The sequence below is a fragment of the Carya illinoinensis genome, chromosome 7 (genome assembly GCF_018687715.1).
Source record: "Carya illinoinensis cultivar Pawnee chromosome 7, C.illinoinensisPawnee_v1, whole genome shotgun sequence".
Lineage (NCBI taxonomy): Eukaryota > Viridiplantae > Streptophyta > Magnoliopsida > Fagales > Juglandaceae > Carya > Carya illinoinensis.
Window position 1 is genome coordinate 35,417,977 of NC_056758.1, and position 18,416 is coordinate 35,436,392.

Below are 18,416 nucleotides of genomic sequence, written 5' to 3' on the forward strand. Positions count from 1 at the left end.
TTTCTTTTACACCTGTGTTACAGTATTAAAATCATTGCCATGGATAGACGTTTTTTTTTTTCTTTTTTTATATCCATGTATTAATACAACCTTTAGATAGAATAATGTTAATTAAATAAAAAAATGACCGTTAGATAAAATAAATACAACCGATAGATATACAAAAATATAAATATTAAAAAAAAATAATAATAAGTAAATAATGAGACTAGTTTGGATACTAGAGTATTATGATAATAATTCACTACTATTTATTATTTTTTAATTACTTTTTCAATACTATTAACAAAATATTTGATATCATCTCATTATCCAAATGCAACATTAAATGAATAATCTAATATAAAAATAAGTTTTGAATGAGTTAGCCAAAATGCAAAATGTGACATATTAATAATAAAAAAATTGCTTAAACCAATGCTAGTTATATTGTTATGAAAGAAAAGTAATAATAAGAAATGAGATGTTCACGTAATTACATAAAATTATGTAACTTATTTATACATAATAGCTTATTGTGGAATCAGAATAACTTTAAAAAAATTAAAACAAATATTTTATTGTTAATTGACGAGAGAGCGAGTCTCCGGGATAGAATTCCACGCGGCGTTCTTTAAAGTCAAATATACGTTCCAGTCTTTTTGCTTATTCTGGCTTTTTTGCTTTTATTTTCACACGTTGAGCTGGGACCAGATTGATAAAAAGCCCAATCCAAGTTTAACCAAGACTCTTGTTTCAAGTGACCAGACCGAAACGCGAGTCCCACCCAGAACTTAAAAACAAGAATTGGGGGAAACCAGAAGAGCACAATATACCCTTTCTGGTTGGAACAAATCACCTATCCAAGTCATATTTTATGAAGAAAAGTAACATTACTTCATTGCATTTAATTCTAAACACGAAAACAAAGATAGATTTAATTGTACAAATCTAAAAATTAACAACACATAACAGTCTCACGATGATCAATTTATAACAAAGAATCCAAGATTATAAATAATCTGATTGGTCCCTGCCCGACTTGTACATCCCATTCCAATAAGATAAACACAAAGAAATTCAATTTGTGGGGTAATATTTTGTGAATCTCTTTGTGAACGTAGCATTTCTCTTCAAATAATGAGCCAGGCAAATAAACAAACCTTCACCTGTGCCTAGAGGGATGAAAAGAAAGGATAGCAATAACCGTGGGATTAGGCTGAAATGAGAGCCTTTTCAACATTGTTAGGGTACATGTACATGTTTTTAAAAACATAAATGATTGTTTTTCGTTACAAATTCAACATAGAATGCATGGTTCCACAAGAAACGTAATGTCAACAAGAAGAGAAAAGTGTAACTGCAGGGTCAATATTTGAACCTCTAGTCTATGCTTTCCTTCATCTCAATACTTGACCTGCTGAGTACAAGTACGCCAATTATGATGAGCAGGGCACCTGCAAACCACTACCAGACATACCTTTTCATCAGAACACGAACAATTTAAGCGCCTTAGGCCTGCTAATACCAAATTCTCTCTTAGTGTTGCACTTAATGTTTTTCAAAAGAATAAACCAAATAAGAAGAATAATCAATATGAATTGACAATCACTAATTAATATTATTAATCTCCGACCAAAGAAAAGCAACTATTAGCTAGAGTTGGCAAGTCCACATTTCAGCACCGGTTCCAAAACTCCAGTAAGCTGAAAACTCGGACATCTTAGGTATCTTTCAGGTAATCATCAATCACCACAGTGATGTGATTTTGGACTGTCGGCCAAAATGCCAAGTGCCATCTAAGCATAACACGAGAGAACCCCAAATGGGGAGGGGTGAACACCAAGGTCTCTGGCAGCATAATATTGTAGAAAGAGAATATTAAAATAACCAATTGCCTTAAATGCATGCTGATATGATAACTATTCATTGACAATACTGGATTTTGCCTCTTCTTGAATGGGAAATCGATAGATATGTGGCAACTACATAGATACCTAAGGCAATCCGACCTTCCTCCTGGTCTAGGAGTTCTGTTCTTCATTCGTTTTCTTTTGTCTAGCTACTCTGAATCTTTTCCGCAGTTATTACCATGCAGTCTATCATTTTCTTCCACAATTGCAATTGACGATGGCAGAAATTACATAGATGATAAAAGAAGTATCATGGTGCCTATTCATAATTTGTGATACTAGACAACTAAAACTCTGGTTTTCACAAAGAAGAAGCTCTAGCACCTACTTTCCTTGTACCGGGACTTTCTTTTCCCCTTTGGGCATCAGGACTGCTTTTGCATTCTGAAATTAGCACTGGATGTATATCAACTTAAAGCACAGGGCAAAATATCGATTAAACTTAGGGAACTTAAATAGAAACCCAGAGACTCTTTGAAAACCAATTTTTTATAAAAAAAAAAAAAATCAATTTTTTATCAAGGCGGCCATATTCCATATTTTTTTTTCATATTTAATAGATTTACCTGAAATGACAATGCCTCCTCGAACAAGAAAAATCCAGCTAGACCAGAAGAGAGGAAGTTGGTAGCAAAGTTTGTTACCGTAGCTTGTAGAGAAGACAGAGCTTTAAGGCTGTTGACATAACATCCCCACATCGTCGCATTAAATAATATGACCATGGAAAATCTAACAAACTGCACGGAAATAAGAAATGGGTCAGATATGAGATATCAATGCAATAATGAAAAAATAGAACAAAGAAAAATGGCAGAATTAATCATTGTATGATATCAGTATCAACATTGGGTAACATTATAGAACAAAAGGTGAAAGTTTGCAAGCGACAGTCTCACATTATCCTGTAACTAACGTTTGCAAGAATTAGTTATTGCAAGCGAAAGTGTGCAAGAACTAGTTTGGCAGAGAAAACCTGTTCTTCTTGTGTAATAGCAGGGAGTCCCACACCCACAAGGATGAAATTAGTTCGGTTTTTTACAATTGTGAGTGGTCTTCAAGAGGCATAGTCTATGTAATGGAATATGAAATGGACATGTCTATATTACGCAGGCGCCCCGGGAGAACTGTAAAGTGTTTGTGCTAACCCTGTGTGTTCTAAACGGTGAATTTGGTCCTCGTCTTTGGCATTCGGTTGCCGTTACTGCCCAATTTGTGTTTGTTGATTTGTCTCCCTTATTACCCACGGGGTTTGCTAGTCTAAACCATTCGGCAAATGAGATCAAACATAAAATTGGCACTGCAAGGAATGAGGTAATACTGGATGCAAAACGTACTATATAGTATAAACAGCCAGAACGATCAATGAACGCACCTGAGAGGTGAAGAGCTTTGCGGAAATGGCAGCAAGAGCAGCCGTAATTCCGGCTGAGATTGCCCAGGCGTAGCCCTTCCTCTCTCTACCCTCCATCACAGTATCAGATTCAGACCTTCGGCCCAACGTGTGCGGGGAGGTAGCCTTCTTTCTTCAAACCTCCCTCGTCCGATCTTGGCAAAAGTGGATCCCAGGTTCGATACTGCCAGCTATTCTTTCCCCCTAGTTTTTTCGGTTGGGGTGAGGGACTGGTTCTTTCTGCTTTCTGCTTTCTGCATTCATCTCTCTCTCTCTCTCTCTCTCTCTCTCTCTCGTTATTATTGACACTTAACACTTCGTTTGTTTTTAAGAAGAGATAAGTTCGTTTGTTTTTAAAGATAAAAAAGGTAAGTTGAGTTAAATTAAATAAAATATTATTAAAATATATTATTTTTATATTAAAATTTGAAAAAATTATATTAAGATTAAAAAAATTATATTATTTATTTTATTTTATATGAAAATTTAAAAAAATTATAATAATTAAAATGAAATGAAATAAGAATTTTATAAAAATAAATAAGGCATGTTCGAAGTCTGGATAAATTTTAAAATGCCTTTTTTATAATTAAATTAAATGCATGTTTGGATTGTGATAACAAATATTACTTTATATTTAAATTAAGTGCATGTTTGTGTTTTCGTTAAGTAATTTAGACTTTTTTTTATCTCATTTTCTAGATCTCCTTCTGCAATTTCAAATAGGCTTTAAATCATAATTAAGGTTATATTTAGATGTTGATATAAGTTAAATTCAATTGTAAAATAATAATATTTTGTAAATTCAATTGAGATAAATTTAAAGATGTTGATATAGATTTAATATTTTTATAGGAAGTTAAAAAAATAATAGATTTTATTAATAATTAGTTTGAGGTGAATTTAATATTTTTATAAAAAGTTAGAAAAATAATAGATTCGGTTAATAAACATATGAGTTCACTCTCAATCTCATTTCTCAACTCAATCTCAAACTGATATTGACCAAATCTATTATTTTTTTAATTTTTTATAAAAATATTAAATTCATCTTAAACTAATTATTAATAAAATCTATTATTTTTTATAATAATATGTTTATAATGAATTCATTCACATATTATTCCTCTTTATTTTCTTAAGAGCATTCACAATCGCTCATATAAAATACACTTTACTTTAAAATTTTTAAAAGAAGGTCAAAAGTACATTTTCAAGGAATTTTGTATTTTAATTTTTAACTTACATTTAATTACAGTAACTACCTATGGGTAGAAAATATTTTTCACAACTTTAAAATATTTTTATTTCTTTTCTTGGACATTTTTTCCTGCTGCTTTTGGTTTACCAGTATTTCATTTCAGTACCTATCTTCCTCGTAGTGAAGTGTTCCCAAGTTTATCCACTTGGTGTGTGACCCAATGCAAATTGCACATTTTTTTTTTAACTTTTTATTTTAAATATTTTTAAAAAAGTTAATAAGCTAATAATTCTTTATTTAATTGTTACATAAAACAAAATATTAAAAAATAAAATGAACAATAGGGAAAGTGTCATTCTCCAAAAATTAATGTTAAAAGATGTGGTATTCTTATAAAATAATAATTGATAAGAAACACACGCTGGAAATCCTCATCTCATAAAGTAGAACCAATTGCAGACGAGCTTGCCCACTAGAAGACCAATCAGAGTGTATCACACGGATCGATGCCTTTTGCCCGTTGAAGCCTTGAAGCTCACGTTCCCCCTCGGCCCCTCTAAACCCGTTCATATAAAACCTCGTGCTTGTACGCATCCATCACAAAACTCCAGATCACATCTATTTGTGCTTCTGATAGGTACAAAGTACGAACCCTAGTTCTCCTTGTCGTCCTCAACCTCTTTTCGTGATCTAGATGTTTCTTTCTGGTTTCTGTGCTCGAAGTTGATTTCTACCGGGATCTTAATTTATCGGCTTTGATTAAAGCCTTTCGTTTTAAAATAAGCAGAATCTTTCTGTTCCGTGCCTCCCATCTGAAGACTTATGGCTCGTACGAAGCAGACTGCTCGCAAATCCACCGGTGGAAAGGCTCCGAGGAAGCAGCTCGCCACAAAGGTTTGTTTCTCCGAACTTTCAAGCGACAATATTTGAAACTGAACGGATTTTTGTTTACGGAAAACTGTTTTTCCATTATTTTGGAGTCCGTTTCTAAACTTCTCTTCGGGTGATTATGTCAAGGCTGCAAGGAAATCGGCACCCACTACTGGTGGAGTCAAGAAACCTCACCGTTATCGCCCCGGAACTGTTGCCCTTCGGTAAATAGTTATATGAACATGTAGTTTTTTATTATTATTATTTTTTTATTTTCATGTCATTCATTATATCTACGAACCCTGATATATCATTATCATATATTTAAAATAGTGAAATTCGTAAGTACCAGAAGAGTACCGAGCTTTTAATCCGCAAATTGCCCTTCCAGCGCCTCGTTCGTGAAATTGCTCAAGACTTCAAGGTTCGTAATCATGATTGGCTCCCGTGAAACCTCTGGGATGTCACTTTTATTTTCTTCTGACCTCTATAAGGAAATTGAGAAGTCGGTTTTTGTGAATTTGTATTCCACAGACGGACTTGAGGTTCCAGAGTCATGCGGTTCTGGCGCTTCAGGAGGCTGCAGAGGCTTACCTGGTGGGTCTCTTCGAGGACACCAACCTGTGCGCCATCCATGCTAAGAGGGTGACCATTATGCCTAAGGACATCCAGCTCGCTAGGAGGATCCGTGGCGAGCGTGCTTAGTTGGATTAGGAGTTCGATGTTTGCATATTAGATTTTGCATTTATTAGGCCGTGCTTACTTCTTTTGATTTTGTACAGTATTCAAAGATTAGGAAATTGGCCATTGGCTGAAGCCCACAATTCTATATGAACTAGGTTTCTTGAACATTTCTTTGCGGTGCCTCTCGTTGTGGTTCGTGTTGTGTTTTCAGCACTGGCAATCGACTTAAAAACGGATGAAAAAAGGCATGTTCGAGCAACGCCACGCTTTCAAGTTGATTAGTGAACTACGATCTCAACTCTCTGTTGCCAGTTTACTTGTACGACTTTTTTGTGTTGCCATCGTCGTGGTCATTGGTCATGGTTTGCGGTTTATATTTGATAGCTTTGCTTTTCCTGTTTTCTCGGCGATCAATAAGTCGTTATTTCTTAAGAAAATTTAAGCTAATGGATTATGATATATAATAGGATAAAGATGTGATATCAATCGTTCTAAGAATGTTCTTTCCAATGTAAGATCTTTTACGGTGCGAAGCATAAAGAAGTCCTGTGCAACAGAACTCAGGGCAAGTTACCTGCTCGGCGCAGTTTTAACTCTAGTTCCCTACAATCAACCCTTCCAATACAAGGAAACATATTCCATGGCTTATTTGAAGGATGGAAAATTCTAAATGCAATTGGGGTATACTGTTGCTAGGGCTATGCATAGAAGGGCCTAGTCCGATCAATTCGAAAGGCCCGACTTGGGCCCACCCGACTTTAGTCGAGTTCAGTGGCTCAAACCCTTTATCGGGTTAATGCATGTCGAAACCGATCAAACCGTGGCCCGAGATCACGAAGAAAAAGAATTGCCTCCATTTCTGTCCCATTTTCAATCCCTAACAAGGCTAACATCTCTCGACCCCTGGACATGATCAGGAGCTCCTACTGGAGCATCATGGCAGTTGTGGCGGCCACAGAGTTGTTGTTGAAGGAGTTGTCGAACTGTATCAGGGTTGAGTGGCGTCGTATTATCGAGAGGTTTCTTGGCTTGAGGTCCCAGACGCTTGGCAAGGTTGAGATCGGACTCAAAATCCAGTACCTGATGACGATAGGAGGAGTATAGACGGGAAAAACCAGAGTCGACGACACCGAAACCGAGTTCTTTGAACGAATCGCATTGCATGCTTCAAAGCCCTAGTTCGTAGCAGAGGCAATCAATAGATTTCTGACCACAGGGTTGATCTTGGAAATGGCAGAGCAGGAGAAGAGGAAGTGGAAGAGGAAGGGGGAGGGGAGAATCGAAAGCAAATGGCAGAGTAGGAGAAGAGGAAGTGGAAGAGGAGGGAGGGGAGATGAAGGGGGAGGGGAGAATCGAAAGCAGAGTAACGAGAACGGGTTCGACTCGATCCGCAAGTTGCGGGTCGGGTCGGGTCGAATTGGAGCGCGATTTCCTGCCGGACGGGTCGGGTTGGATCCAAAATTTGATTTGGACGGATCGGTGTGTAGCCCTAACTGTTGCGTCCTCAATGCTTACATGGCATGAAAATCCGCTTTAGAATTAGATTCAAAACAATAATTTATAATTATGCTCTCTCTTGTCGTTACAACTGAAGCTATCGTCTGGCCTTTACTCTTCCATTCTCATCATTCTTAAAAGTAAAATGATAATAAATCGTTTCATTTACTGAATCAAATCTCATTTTCGATTCTTAAAATTTACATTCCTCTTTGAATTTTGCAATGACCACTATTCCTATTAAATTGAAGCAATCTTCACCAAAATCCACCGCCCACACTCTTATGAGTACCACCTCCTTGTCCTCGCCCAAGACGCCCGCCTCCTCTCATTCACGAAATGTTGTGTATTAGCGTCAATCTCACTTCTTCTCCTCTCGATTCCACCCTTCACCCGCCTTCTTTATATTCTTCTTTGCTCCATTCATCGGACAATCTCGACCTGATGCAGGATGACTTTGTGAATTCTAGCCTCAAGTTCATTTGTTGCATGGAAATCGACGGTTGCATATGGAACTACTTGGCCGAAAAGGACGCCTCCGGAAGTTTCAAGAAAGGCTCCATTTGTGCCTGCCTTTCTTATACTCCTCAAGCTCCCCCCATTGAAGTGCGTCCTATTATTTATACTTTCAGTCTTTATAATTTCCCCCTGTTAATGTTAGTTATTATTTGTTTTCATAAATAACTTGAACTAGCTACCGCTCCAAACTGATCAAGGTCTGATTTTTCAACCTAAGCATCATACGGAATTCATTAGAATTTCAATTATACTATATTTTTGCTAAAAGTTTTATTTTGCACCAATTGTATATTTTCTTTCATTTTTCACTGATTACGGCTCTTATAGGTGACTTTGTTAATATACTTTACAAGATCAACCTATAGCTACAAAAGTTTACTGTTGAAAACAATCTGATGAAGATCCAGATGAATGCCCCGTTGCATTTCCCTCCTCCCTTCCCAGACGAAATCTTTATTCAAAATAAATTTTCTTCCCCTGCATTTCTGCCTTTGTTTTTTTTTTAATATAATATAATATTAGCGGCTGACGTGCCACGTCAGCCGTGTAGCCGCATCGGGAATACAGAATAGTTGTCTCTAGCAGTATTGTTTAAGGATAATGCTACATGCTTTTCCATTTTGTCTATTCATTTTAATCATTCATATATTTATTTATTTATTTTTCTTATTATTTAATAATTAAAGAAAATAATATTATTTAAAGATATGAAAATAATATGAATAAAAAATAATTTAAAAATAAATTTTACCTAGAGGCATGCCTAGAAGGCTGGACAGGACAGCACGTTAGCAGAACATGTTGTAGAGAACAGAAGGCCCATGACCAATGAGCACTACAAGACCCATCCATAGACCATACGGATCATAGGGGAAAAAAAAGAGAGAGAGAGAGAGAGAAAGGGAAATGGGCCCGGCATGTCGGTAGATCAAAGACTGAAGGAGGCTTGGGTTTAAAAGCGGGTGGAATTTTAGAACAGAGCAGCTATGTTCTAGCATCTCCTGCACATAAGGCCCAAAACTATGACAACTGAATCTAAGGTACGTAAATTGGAACATTTTGTAGGGACTTCGAATCTCCCTTCGGCTGTGTGGTGATGACAGTGACGAGTGTCTTCGCTGTCTTCGACGCGAATTGTCTTCGCGGTCATTGCGACTTGGAAGTGATTTTGTGGCGGCAGGCGTTGGTCGGTGTTTTATGTTTGCTATGGTTTCCTCTTCTTAGGTTTTATCCGATACAAAATTGTGACGAGATGCCAACGGCTTCTGGTCAGTTTCTAACTCTTTATCGTTCTAGGTTTCGGTTTTTCTTTTTATTTTTTATTTTTTCGTGCAACCTATATTAAATGGTCGAAAACGTTTTCAGCATCATTTGCCAGGTTTTTTTTTTTTTTCCGCCAAACACTGATAAATCCGAGATTTTCTGGAAAAATAATGTTATTTTTGTTCTTGTTTTTGTTTTTTGAGAAATAGACTTAAGGGTACGTTTGAAAATACAACGAATATGAGAAATTCTTAAATTATTTTATTATTATTTATAAATTATTCAATACTATTTCATTATTATTTATCATTTATTTAATTACTATTCACAAATCATCAATGCCTAACAATGAGAAATGATAGTTGTAGTCATGAGTGTGTAAGTGTCGTGTAATTATTTTTTAAAAAAATAAATAAATACGAAATTCAAATGAAAAAATTTAATTTTTTTAATTATAAATCTTATTTTACTTCAAAACGAATATACCGCACTTACGCACTATTAGTTGTATAAAGTAAAGTTTTGAAATCCGTTCCAAAAACCATTCCGGTTAATGTACTGAAACGGAATATTTCGGTATTGATATGTTTCGGTGTACCGTTTCGGGATTAATTATATATTATATATGAATATTTATATGTATATATAAACTAACAATTAATAAAATAAATACATATATATGTAAGTGAGTATCATGTATATGTGTATACAATTATGCTACGGGCAGTCAAATTGGTGCACCCCTTGCGCACCCCGTGCTGACCTAGAGGGTAATTTTGTAAATTTGTGCTGAAGCTGAATTAAGGATGCAGAGGCCTTAATCTTTCTGGCTCAACACGAACAAAGGCGGCACTCAGGCAAATACACGATACCCAGCCCCTTTTCGGCTGTCATCGGCACGGCTACGTACCGGCTCGTCTCCTGTACTACATTAAAGAGAGGTCTCCAAGTCCTAAAAAGTGATCAGATCAAATATTTCCAGAGAAGAAAGAGAGCCCAACAGCAATTAAACCCAAAGAATCGAAATCCGTATGAACAAGACACAAATGCAATATAGATCAAGGCTTATTAGCACATATCAATGAGAGCAAAAATTGCAAAAAATTAGTGAGAATGAGTAGGCTGCATTTTTATTTGGTTTCCTATGGTCAATCTAGATCATTGATAACCCAATTCACATGTGGATCTCCAATGGAATAGATCACTCTGAGCCCAAGATCAAGAGCTATTTATCTTAAAATAAACGCAAGTAACTGCAAGATCAAGAGTTAATCGAGAAAGATAATGAATTCTCAACAACCCAGAAAAGAAAATTAGGAGATCATGAAGAAGTAAGTATTTTCCCAAGAGTTACAAATTTATGATTAGAGCTACACATTTTCTAATTTTTCCAAGATTTTGAACAATGCCACAGCAAAATGGAACTATTTTACTGCTTTTATTTTTTAGGACTCAATAGACCAAGGAGGCCATAACCAAAGCTTGCAAGCAAAAACAGCCATCAAATCTTTGAGGGTTTTTAAAGGTTTCAGGAATTCAAGAATAGAAATTACAGGTTTTTATGAACTGAAAATCATCTATATATATGCCAGAAAAATTAAAAAATGCAAAAATATAGAGAAAGTAGACTAAACACGTGAATATTCCACAATTCCTTCATCTAAGCTTCTTCGTTCGCAGATGAACTAAGGGTGAGGGGGGAACCATGAGAATTAGAGCTTCAACATCGATCATGGGGGAATTTGGGAAGGAGGACTTCAACGCACCGTTTCGAATAAGTCCATCAGCTCTTTAGTTTGAGGCGCTTCCAACACGCATCGTTTCATTAAACCCCTTTACATGTCATCAAGAGTGCGCAAGGGGTGCACCAATTTGACTGATTTTAGATTTTTTCATGTGCATATATATAGAAAAATTGAAGATTTATAAAATGAATATATATTGAAAAAAATCACAAATTTGAGTTAAGACATAAAAATAAAGATAAAAAATTAAAAAATAGGTAAATTATTAAAAATAATAATACTTTAAAAATAGAGAATGAGAGGACATATTTAAAATTATAAAAAAATATAAATTATGTAAATATATTTTATATTTTAGGATGAATTTAATACCATTTAGATTTAAAATTTATAAAAATACCATCTAAATATAAAAAAAATTACAAAAATTGTCCAAAACGCTCAATTTCGGGACTGAAATGGTTGGAATTTGACCAGAATGGTCGAAACGGGACTGGAATGATCAGAATTTGAAGCGAAATGGAATGGAGTGATAGAATACTAGAAACTACATTGAAATGATAAATTCTTGCCAATCCAATCGGAACGGAACGGAATTCAAAACATTGGTATAAAGCATTACACCTTCTTCTTTTTGCTTCGTGATTTAATTGACGCCTGTTAGTGGTTAGACACTTGGGACTTGTCATTTGGGCAGCCCATTGGTATACCTCCTCTTGTTATGAAAGCACTAAGAGGCCTGATACTTCAGACTCACATTTGTAATTATGGGCTCCAGCCCAAATGCCATGCAATAACAATTGGGGAAGAGAAAGACGCGTACGTCTGTTCTTACAATCTTACCTATATCCGAATGAAAAAATATTACGCTTCCGCCATCATTTTTTCCCTTAATCCAAACACCACTAGCATTTGCCTTTTTTGTAACGTCTCATTGGCGAGGACTCCGGCCAATTGGTGTTTGACATTCTCGTGGAATTGTTGATGGTTTGGTCATTAGTACCGTTCCTATGCATTTGTTGAGAATTTAGACTTTTTAAATTCACCTCTTTAAGATCTACAATTTACAAAAATAACAAGAACATACAGAAATAATAACAACAAAAAAACATCCACAGATCATAGAAGAAAATTTACTATGTAAAAAATTATTACAATCACATAATTTTTCTCTTCACTTCAAATACAATCCCAAAATTTTAACTCATACCTCTTCCCCTTTTACAAAAAAGGCCAACATAGTATTTTAACTAAAATAAAAAATTATTAGATAGATTTTTAACTGGTACACTTTATCAAAAAGATTAACCTCATTTTATAGGCCTTAGGCCTTCATCTTCCTTCACTCTCAGCCAACATGAGACAAAGCAAAGAGCAAAACCCAACAGAATGTTACTTCATATATATTATCTATACTTATATATAAAGTGCGAATTCACTTTCTACAATGTTTTCGTCTAATATTTTTTTTTTCAATTTTACCCCTGCTTGTAATCCTAAATTACGTTCCGTTGCTTTTTATTCTTCGTTTGTTGACTATTGTGAGGGGACGGAGCACATCAACAGCAGGGGAGAGGGGAAGCTTCGATGGAGGGCTGGGGATGGCAGTCACAGCAAGAACCAAAAACAAGCAAAACACGAAATGAATCACGAAAATACTAAGGAAAAACAAGAGAGGAAACTGAAGAGAGGAGATCCCGAGCATGGAGCTTCACGGCATGGACCTACAATGGAGAAAACAGAGGAAAGAAAATAAAAGCAAAAGAAAGAAGAAGAAGCAAGATCTAATAGTAGAATAAGAGAAGAAAAGAACCACAAAAGAAAATGAAAACAATTACCATAAGAAGAGAAGCAACCGGCGCAAGAGAATGAAGAGAAAAGAAAAACCAAAGAAGAACAAGAAGGAAGCAGCGGCGCAACAAGGGGGAAGAAAAGAAAGAAGAAACTGAAAGAAATGGAGAAGGAGAAGGAGAAGCTGTCGTGCGGCCGGGGAGAAGAAAAGGAAATAAATGAAGAAGAAGAAGAAAGAAAGTAGGAAGTGTGCGGCTGGAGGAAGAAGAAATGAAAGAATTAAAACCCTAAGGGCTGATGGCCAATACGATGCCGTTAAGGGGAAAAAGAGAGGGCTGCGCTGGTGCAATGGGCTGGGCTTCTAATTCCAAACGGGCTGGGCCAAAAATGAAATAAAACACACTCAAAACAAACCCAGTTCGAAAATAAAGGGTCCAACAAAGTAAAAGACACAATAAAAATAAGTAAAAGTGAAATAAAAACATTACAACTAAATATTAATAAAATAAAATAATTAAATTCTAACAATAAAATAATAATAACTAGAGTGTAATTTAAATGAAAATAATGATTAATATCAAGAAAACACATTATTTAAATTACACAACTTAGAAATCATAAAACAATACAACGAGAAACACGTTAAATTTTAAAACAAGAGAGCTACTCATTATATTAAATAAAATCGTCATTCAATAAAAATAAACGTAAATACGAGATATGAGCCCATCACGAAAAAGGAAAAGATATTGCATATTAGAAACCATATATTTGATTACATTAAAATAAAGTAATTTCCTATGTTTTAAATTCTTACAACTTTAATACCAAAACCTTTATATTGTATTGTAATGAATATTTTTTTTTATCATTTTGTGTTAATTTAGCAGTGAATGTTGTACGTCAGGTTTTCGACCACGGTTCATGTCTTTGGTACCATAATTTATTATTGTTGCAGAAGACAACTTGTTATGTTCCAGTTTCTCATATATATAATTATTTTAATACAATTATTGTGTTTTTCTTTTATACTATTATTTGCTTTCATAAGAAAATTTAATGTTTATATTTTGCCTTTACTAGGCAAACGTCTATTGAACGTTCGTTTCTACTATATATATATGAGAACTGATATACATCATCTACTATTTAATTTCACATTATATATTTCTAATTTTTTCATAAAGTGTAATGATGCTTTTTATAAGATACATAAATATTTTTTATAAGATATATAATATGTAATGATAAATAATAGCTGATGAAAATAATTTTTCTCTATATATATATATGGTTAGTATACAAATTATGGCCCCCCCGCGGCGGCTAGGCAAACGTTCAAAGGACGTTCCCTCTATATATATATATATATATATATATATGTGCGCGCGTGTATCGTGTATTGCCTTCTATTTTAGCCATATCATAATGCATGGAACTGCCCTATCTGTCTGCCTGTGTATCAGTGGATACACATTAAAGTCTCTGTTTTTCCCCGATCCTTCCAGACATCTGGTCTGCAGCAACACTTCTGACAGCTTTCTGATAAAAGATAAATATATATTTATATAATTGAAATAGGCCTGCTTTTTGCCAATGGCTTTTCGGTCTCACGTCATCTGCCTGCCAAGGAACAAGCTTTCATTCAGTGGGGACCATGTCATTTATGCCCCGGCTAGAGTTAGAAATCTAAATTTTGGTACCATTTTTTCATGATGTATTCCTCATTGTTTTTTTTATCGCTGCATTTACTACTTCCCATAACTACCCAACCCCGCTTGTCAATGAAACGTACAAGCTTTTCATTCAAATTTCAAGTGGACCATGTCATTTATGTCTTGCCCAGTTTGGGTACTACCATTTTCCATAATATTTTTTGTATCGCCATTTACTCTCACATTTATTACATCGAAAAGAATATTGTTTAGTTTAAAAGATAAAAAATCAAAGATTTCCTAGAATTTTCTTATTCAAATATTTTTTGTACAATTTGGAGATAAATAAACATGTGGATTATGTTACATTAAAATTTAAATATTGCCTGTTACTAATACAGTGAAATTCACGTATATATTGTGTCTATCTCTTTCCAAATTATAAAAAGTAATTACATAAAAAAAACTGTAAAAAATTAACACTTGATATTCATGGATCTGTGGTGGGGAGGTGTTTTAGAGACGATCAGGTTAAAACAAAAGGACATTATTAGAAATCTAATTAATATACAAATTAAGAGAAATGAGTACTTAAAAGGATCAACAGTTTATGATAATTAGTGACTTTGAGGTGGCCACATAAAATGACAAAAGGTTATCAACTCGTGACAAAAGAGAGTCGCTGATTAGTCACTTACTGATCATGAGAGCTACGTACGTAGGAGATCGAGGGGTTTTGACAAGTGGATCAATTGGGAGATGATAGCTATTGACTGCAACTGCATGCAGCAAGCTAGCAAGAAACGCCATGTATTTCTACAAGATACGCCCGTGAACCCAATTTCTAATTAACTAGGGTTCCATAGTTAATCCGTGACATTCAGATCACTGCATGCCGCCATCTATTAGGCGGATCAAACAATTTGCCACCCGTTTCAAGCAAAATTAAGTTATAATGTTTGGGTAAATGACAAACATTTATATAGGCCGCCATTTATATAATTTCTAATCATATCACATGGATATGATATCATATATATATATATATATACACGAGTAATAATCTGTACCCCTTTCTAATCTCTCTCTTCCCAATTAATTTATAGCTAGCACTTTTGTGATCTACTATTTAATATGAGATTTTGTACAGACGTGCATGCATCCGTTTATAATTCGAATGAATGGCATAAATTCCTTTGTTTCTATGCTTATTTAAAAAAAAAAAAACGATTATAATTATTGCAATTTTTTCGTCATTGATCTGCGGGGGCAGAAAATGTTGATTTTAAGTTCAAAGTAAAGTGTTGTGTCTATATACCCAATAATTGGCTTTTCCGTTTCCTTATTTCTCTCTCCATACCGTTGCCCCTCCATAGTCGTAAGATTTTCCGTTCATTACTAGGCAGAAGGGATTTGGAGCTTTGACTCCGACTATCTCCTCTCCTAGCCAACCTCGATGGCTCTGTCTATACGGTTTTCTGTCTGTCCCTTTCATTTTCTCGTAGTTTTTCGTTTTACTTCCACTCTGTAGCACCATCTATCACTGATTTGCTGCTTCCCAGCTTCCTCCTTCACACACGCCCCACCTCTACAGCTGCCGATCTTCATGCTTGCAGCAGAAAATTGCGATTTTGTACGGCGCATTTGATACATGCGCGGCCCCTGCCGTGTGCGTTTAATATGCGTAACCGCTTCCTGGATCGACTTCTGAGATCACGTGCAGCCCATCTGACTTCACCAACCTTTGATCTCTCGGATCAACTTGTCTGCTCCCCTCCTAAGGTGGCGCATGGTCTACACGCGCCGCCACAGAAGGTGTTATCCAGCAAGCGACACGGCCTAGACTCAGGTTGCTATCCTATGTTACCGCTTTCTTTAACCCATAATCAATACAATGTGATCGTGATAGTCTTCTACAATTAGACCAGATCAGTAAAATGTAGTGCACCACTCTTAACTACGACTTTTAGTTGTAAGTTTATAATCTATTTTTCAGACTATGTTAAAATCGCTTTAAAGCGGCATCCCCGTGTAGAATTGGGTTGGAGCCAATCTTTTGACTAGAAAACCCGCTTTTATTTTCTTTTCATTGTTGCTTTTATTTGTTTTGAAAAGATTGTTGGGGACTCTCACCCCACAAAATCTTGTATCATTGTATCCTCGTAGTTTATCTATAAAATATTTGCTTGTTAAAAAAAAAAAAAGTTCAAAGTAAAGTACTAGTACTCTCTGTTATTCTTCTATATTTTGTTTTCTTTCTCAATTTCGCTCTTTATAAAAAAGTTAAATAAAAAGAGATTAAATGGAATTTATGAAATTGTCTTTTACTTCGTTGCTTTCTCCTTTTTGGTCACGTATAATTAAGGAAGCTTTTGGACCACAGTACTAGTACAAATTATTTTTCGCTGACAAAATATTTCTATCGATTGTCTTTGACATTTGAACCACACCCTCCTTTGCATGGAGCTATATATATTATAGTCCCATGTGAGGGAGAGCCACTTGTAGATTGAGACTTTGTTTATCTCTCTCTCTCTCTCATAACATGTGCAAGTAGTCTCGCGCGCCCACTAAGTTTGAGAAAAAATGAGTTTATCAACTTTTTAAAAAATATATATAATACATAAGACTTACAAATCTAGTCTTAATCATTTTCCTATATAAAACATGTAATACACTATCGAAACCCGCCTTTAAACTATTCTTGATGCACTTGCGCGGATTTGTATGACATGATATGTATGTGCGTATGGAATTCTTTGACAGAAAGCTAGGCATCAAGATTTAATTTATAAAAACGTACAGCGACAAAATATTAATTAGTTGTGAAGTTGAAATTACAGAATTATTATATAATTAGAAAAATTATTAACTTTGGAATATATTGTTGGAGAAACGAACAAAGAAGCTAGCTAGCTAGTAAAGTGACGTTGATGGAGAAAGAAGTCGACTAAGCGGAAAACGATCGATCGACTAGCTAGCTTGTCCATAGCCTAGTTACATACACAAGCAGAACCATGCACGTACGCACGGAATTTGGAAGAGCATAATCATGATCGATCCGTTGCCATCATTTCGCTGATATTCAACTTTTTAATCAAGTTGAAGGACACATAGCGCTGCTTTGCTCGAAAATGCATTGAGAACTAGGGACGTGACCACGCACACTGATGAGCAAGCTCCTCCTACATGCATGCATTTTAATCAAATTTATTCAATATTTCATCGTATGCATGCATGAGGACGACCGAGCGATTTTCCCCGGATATTCAGGTTTCTAGCTAGCAGGAGGTTGAGTTTCATGCATGTTAATTATCAAATAAACAACTCTATCAATGTTATATATGACAATATCTCGATCCATTTCGTTCAGAAGTAAACACCCCCGCCCCCACAATTAAAAAAAAAAATCCTTAACCAACGGTATCTGTCATGTGTGTATGTGTGTGTGTGTATATCTATATGCATTAATTCCAGAGTGATTTGTTATACTCTCTAATTATTTTATTGAAAAAATTGGTTCTACTTACATTAGTCATCGTCCATGATATTCATGAGCTAGCTAGCTTCTTTCGTCGTTGGTGGCATCTTCCTCGTGCATTCGCAATGTTTAAAAATATCACAAAGCATGTATTTGACGTCGTCGACAAAAGGAAAATAGATACTATTTGTCCTAGTGTTAAATATTAATTAAATACTGTCGGCAAATTAGAACAAACGCTTGTTTTAACTAATTATATCCAGTTCTTCGCGTGACCACCAGTAAATGACTTTCCGGACAACCGATCGACTGCGTATATTTTTATTCGGATTTGGGAAAACTTGTTATTTTTTATATTATGTTGCATTAACAGAGCAATATTAGTACTACTTGAATGAGTTGAGTGATAATTCCATACCATATATACA

At 35.2% G+C, this 18,416-nt stretch overlaps 2 protein-coding genes and 1 long non-coding RNA gene across 7 annotated transcripts; 1 reads left to right on the plus strand and 2 right to left on the minus strand.

The window, feature by feature from the left end:
* Positions 1-1,193: 1,193 nt before the first annotated feature.
* On the minus strand, positions 1,194-3,596 carry LOC122316681. Of its 5 annotated transcripts, none has more exons than XM_043133391.1 (4): positions 3,265-3,596; positions 2,459-2,629; positions 2,221-2,276; positions 1,194-1,436 (listed from the first exon to the last, which is right to left on the minus strand). In XM_043133391.1, exons 1-4 carry the CDS (start codon positions 3,358-3,360, stop codon positions 1,385-1,387), a joined length of 375 nt encoding a protein of 124 aa, XP_042989325.1. In that variant the 5' UTR covers positions 3,361-3,596; the 3' UTR covers positions 1,194-1,384. The 5 variants fall into 5 exon arrangements, with proteins under 5 accessions (XP_042989325.1, XP_042989329.1, XP_042989326.1 ...); XM_043133395.1 differs by having other exon boundaries at positions 1,194-1,446; XM_043133392.1 differs by having other exon boundaries at positions 1,194-1,497.
* Positions 3,597-5,299: 1,703 nt separating this feature from the next.
* Positions 5,300-6,353, plus strand: LOC122316682 (histone H3.3). The gene is made up of 4 exons (XM_043133397.1): positions 5,300-5,377; positions 5,501-5,577; positions 5,687-5,777; positions 5,888-6,353. The coding sequence occupies exons 1-4, from the start codon at positions 5,306-5,308 to the stop codon at positions 6,056-6,058; spliced, it is 411 nt and encodes a 136-aa protein (XP_042989331.1). The 5' UTR covers positions 5,300-5,305; the 3' UTR covers positions 6,059-6,353.
* A 5,821-nt stretch (positions 6,354-12,174) lies between these two features.
* Positions 12,175-13,340, minus strand: LOC122316873. The gene is made up of 2 exons (XR_006244319.1): positions 12,900-13,340; positions 12,175-12,785 (listed from the first exon to the last, which is right to left on the minus strand). It is a non-coding gene; the product is annotated as an uncharacterized LOC122316873 (long non-coding RNA).
* Between the last annotated feature and the right edge of the window lie 5,076 nt (positions 13,341-18,416).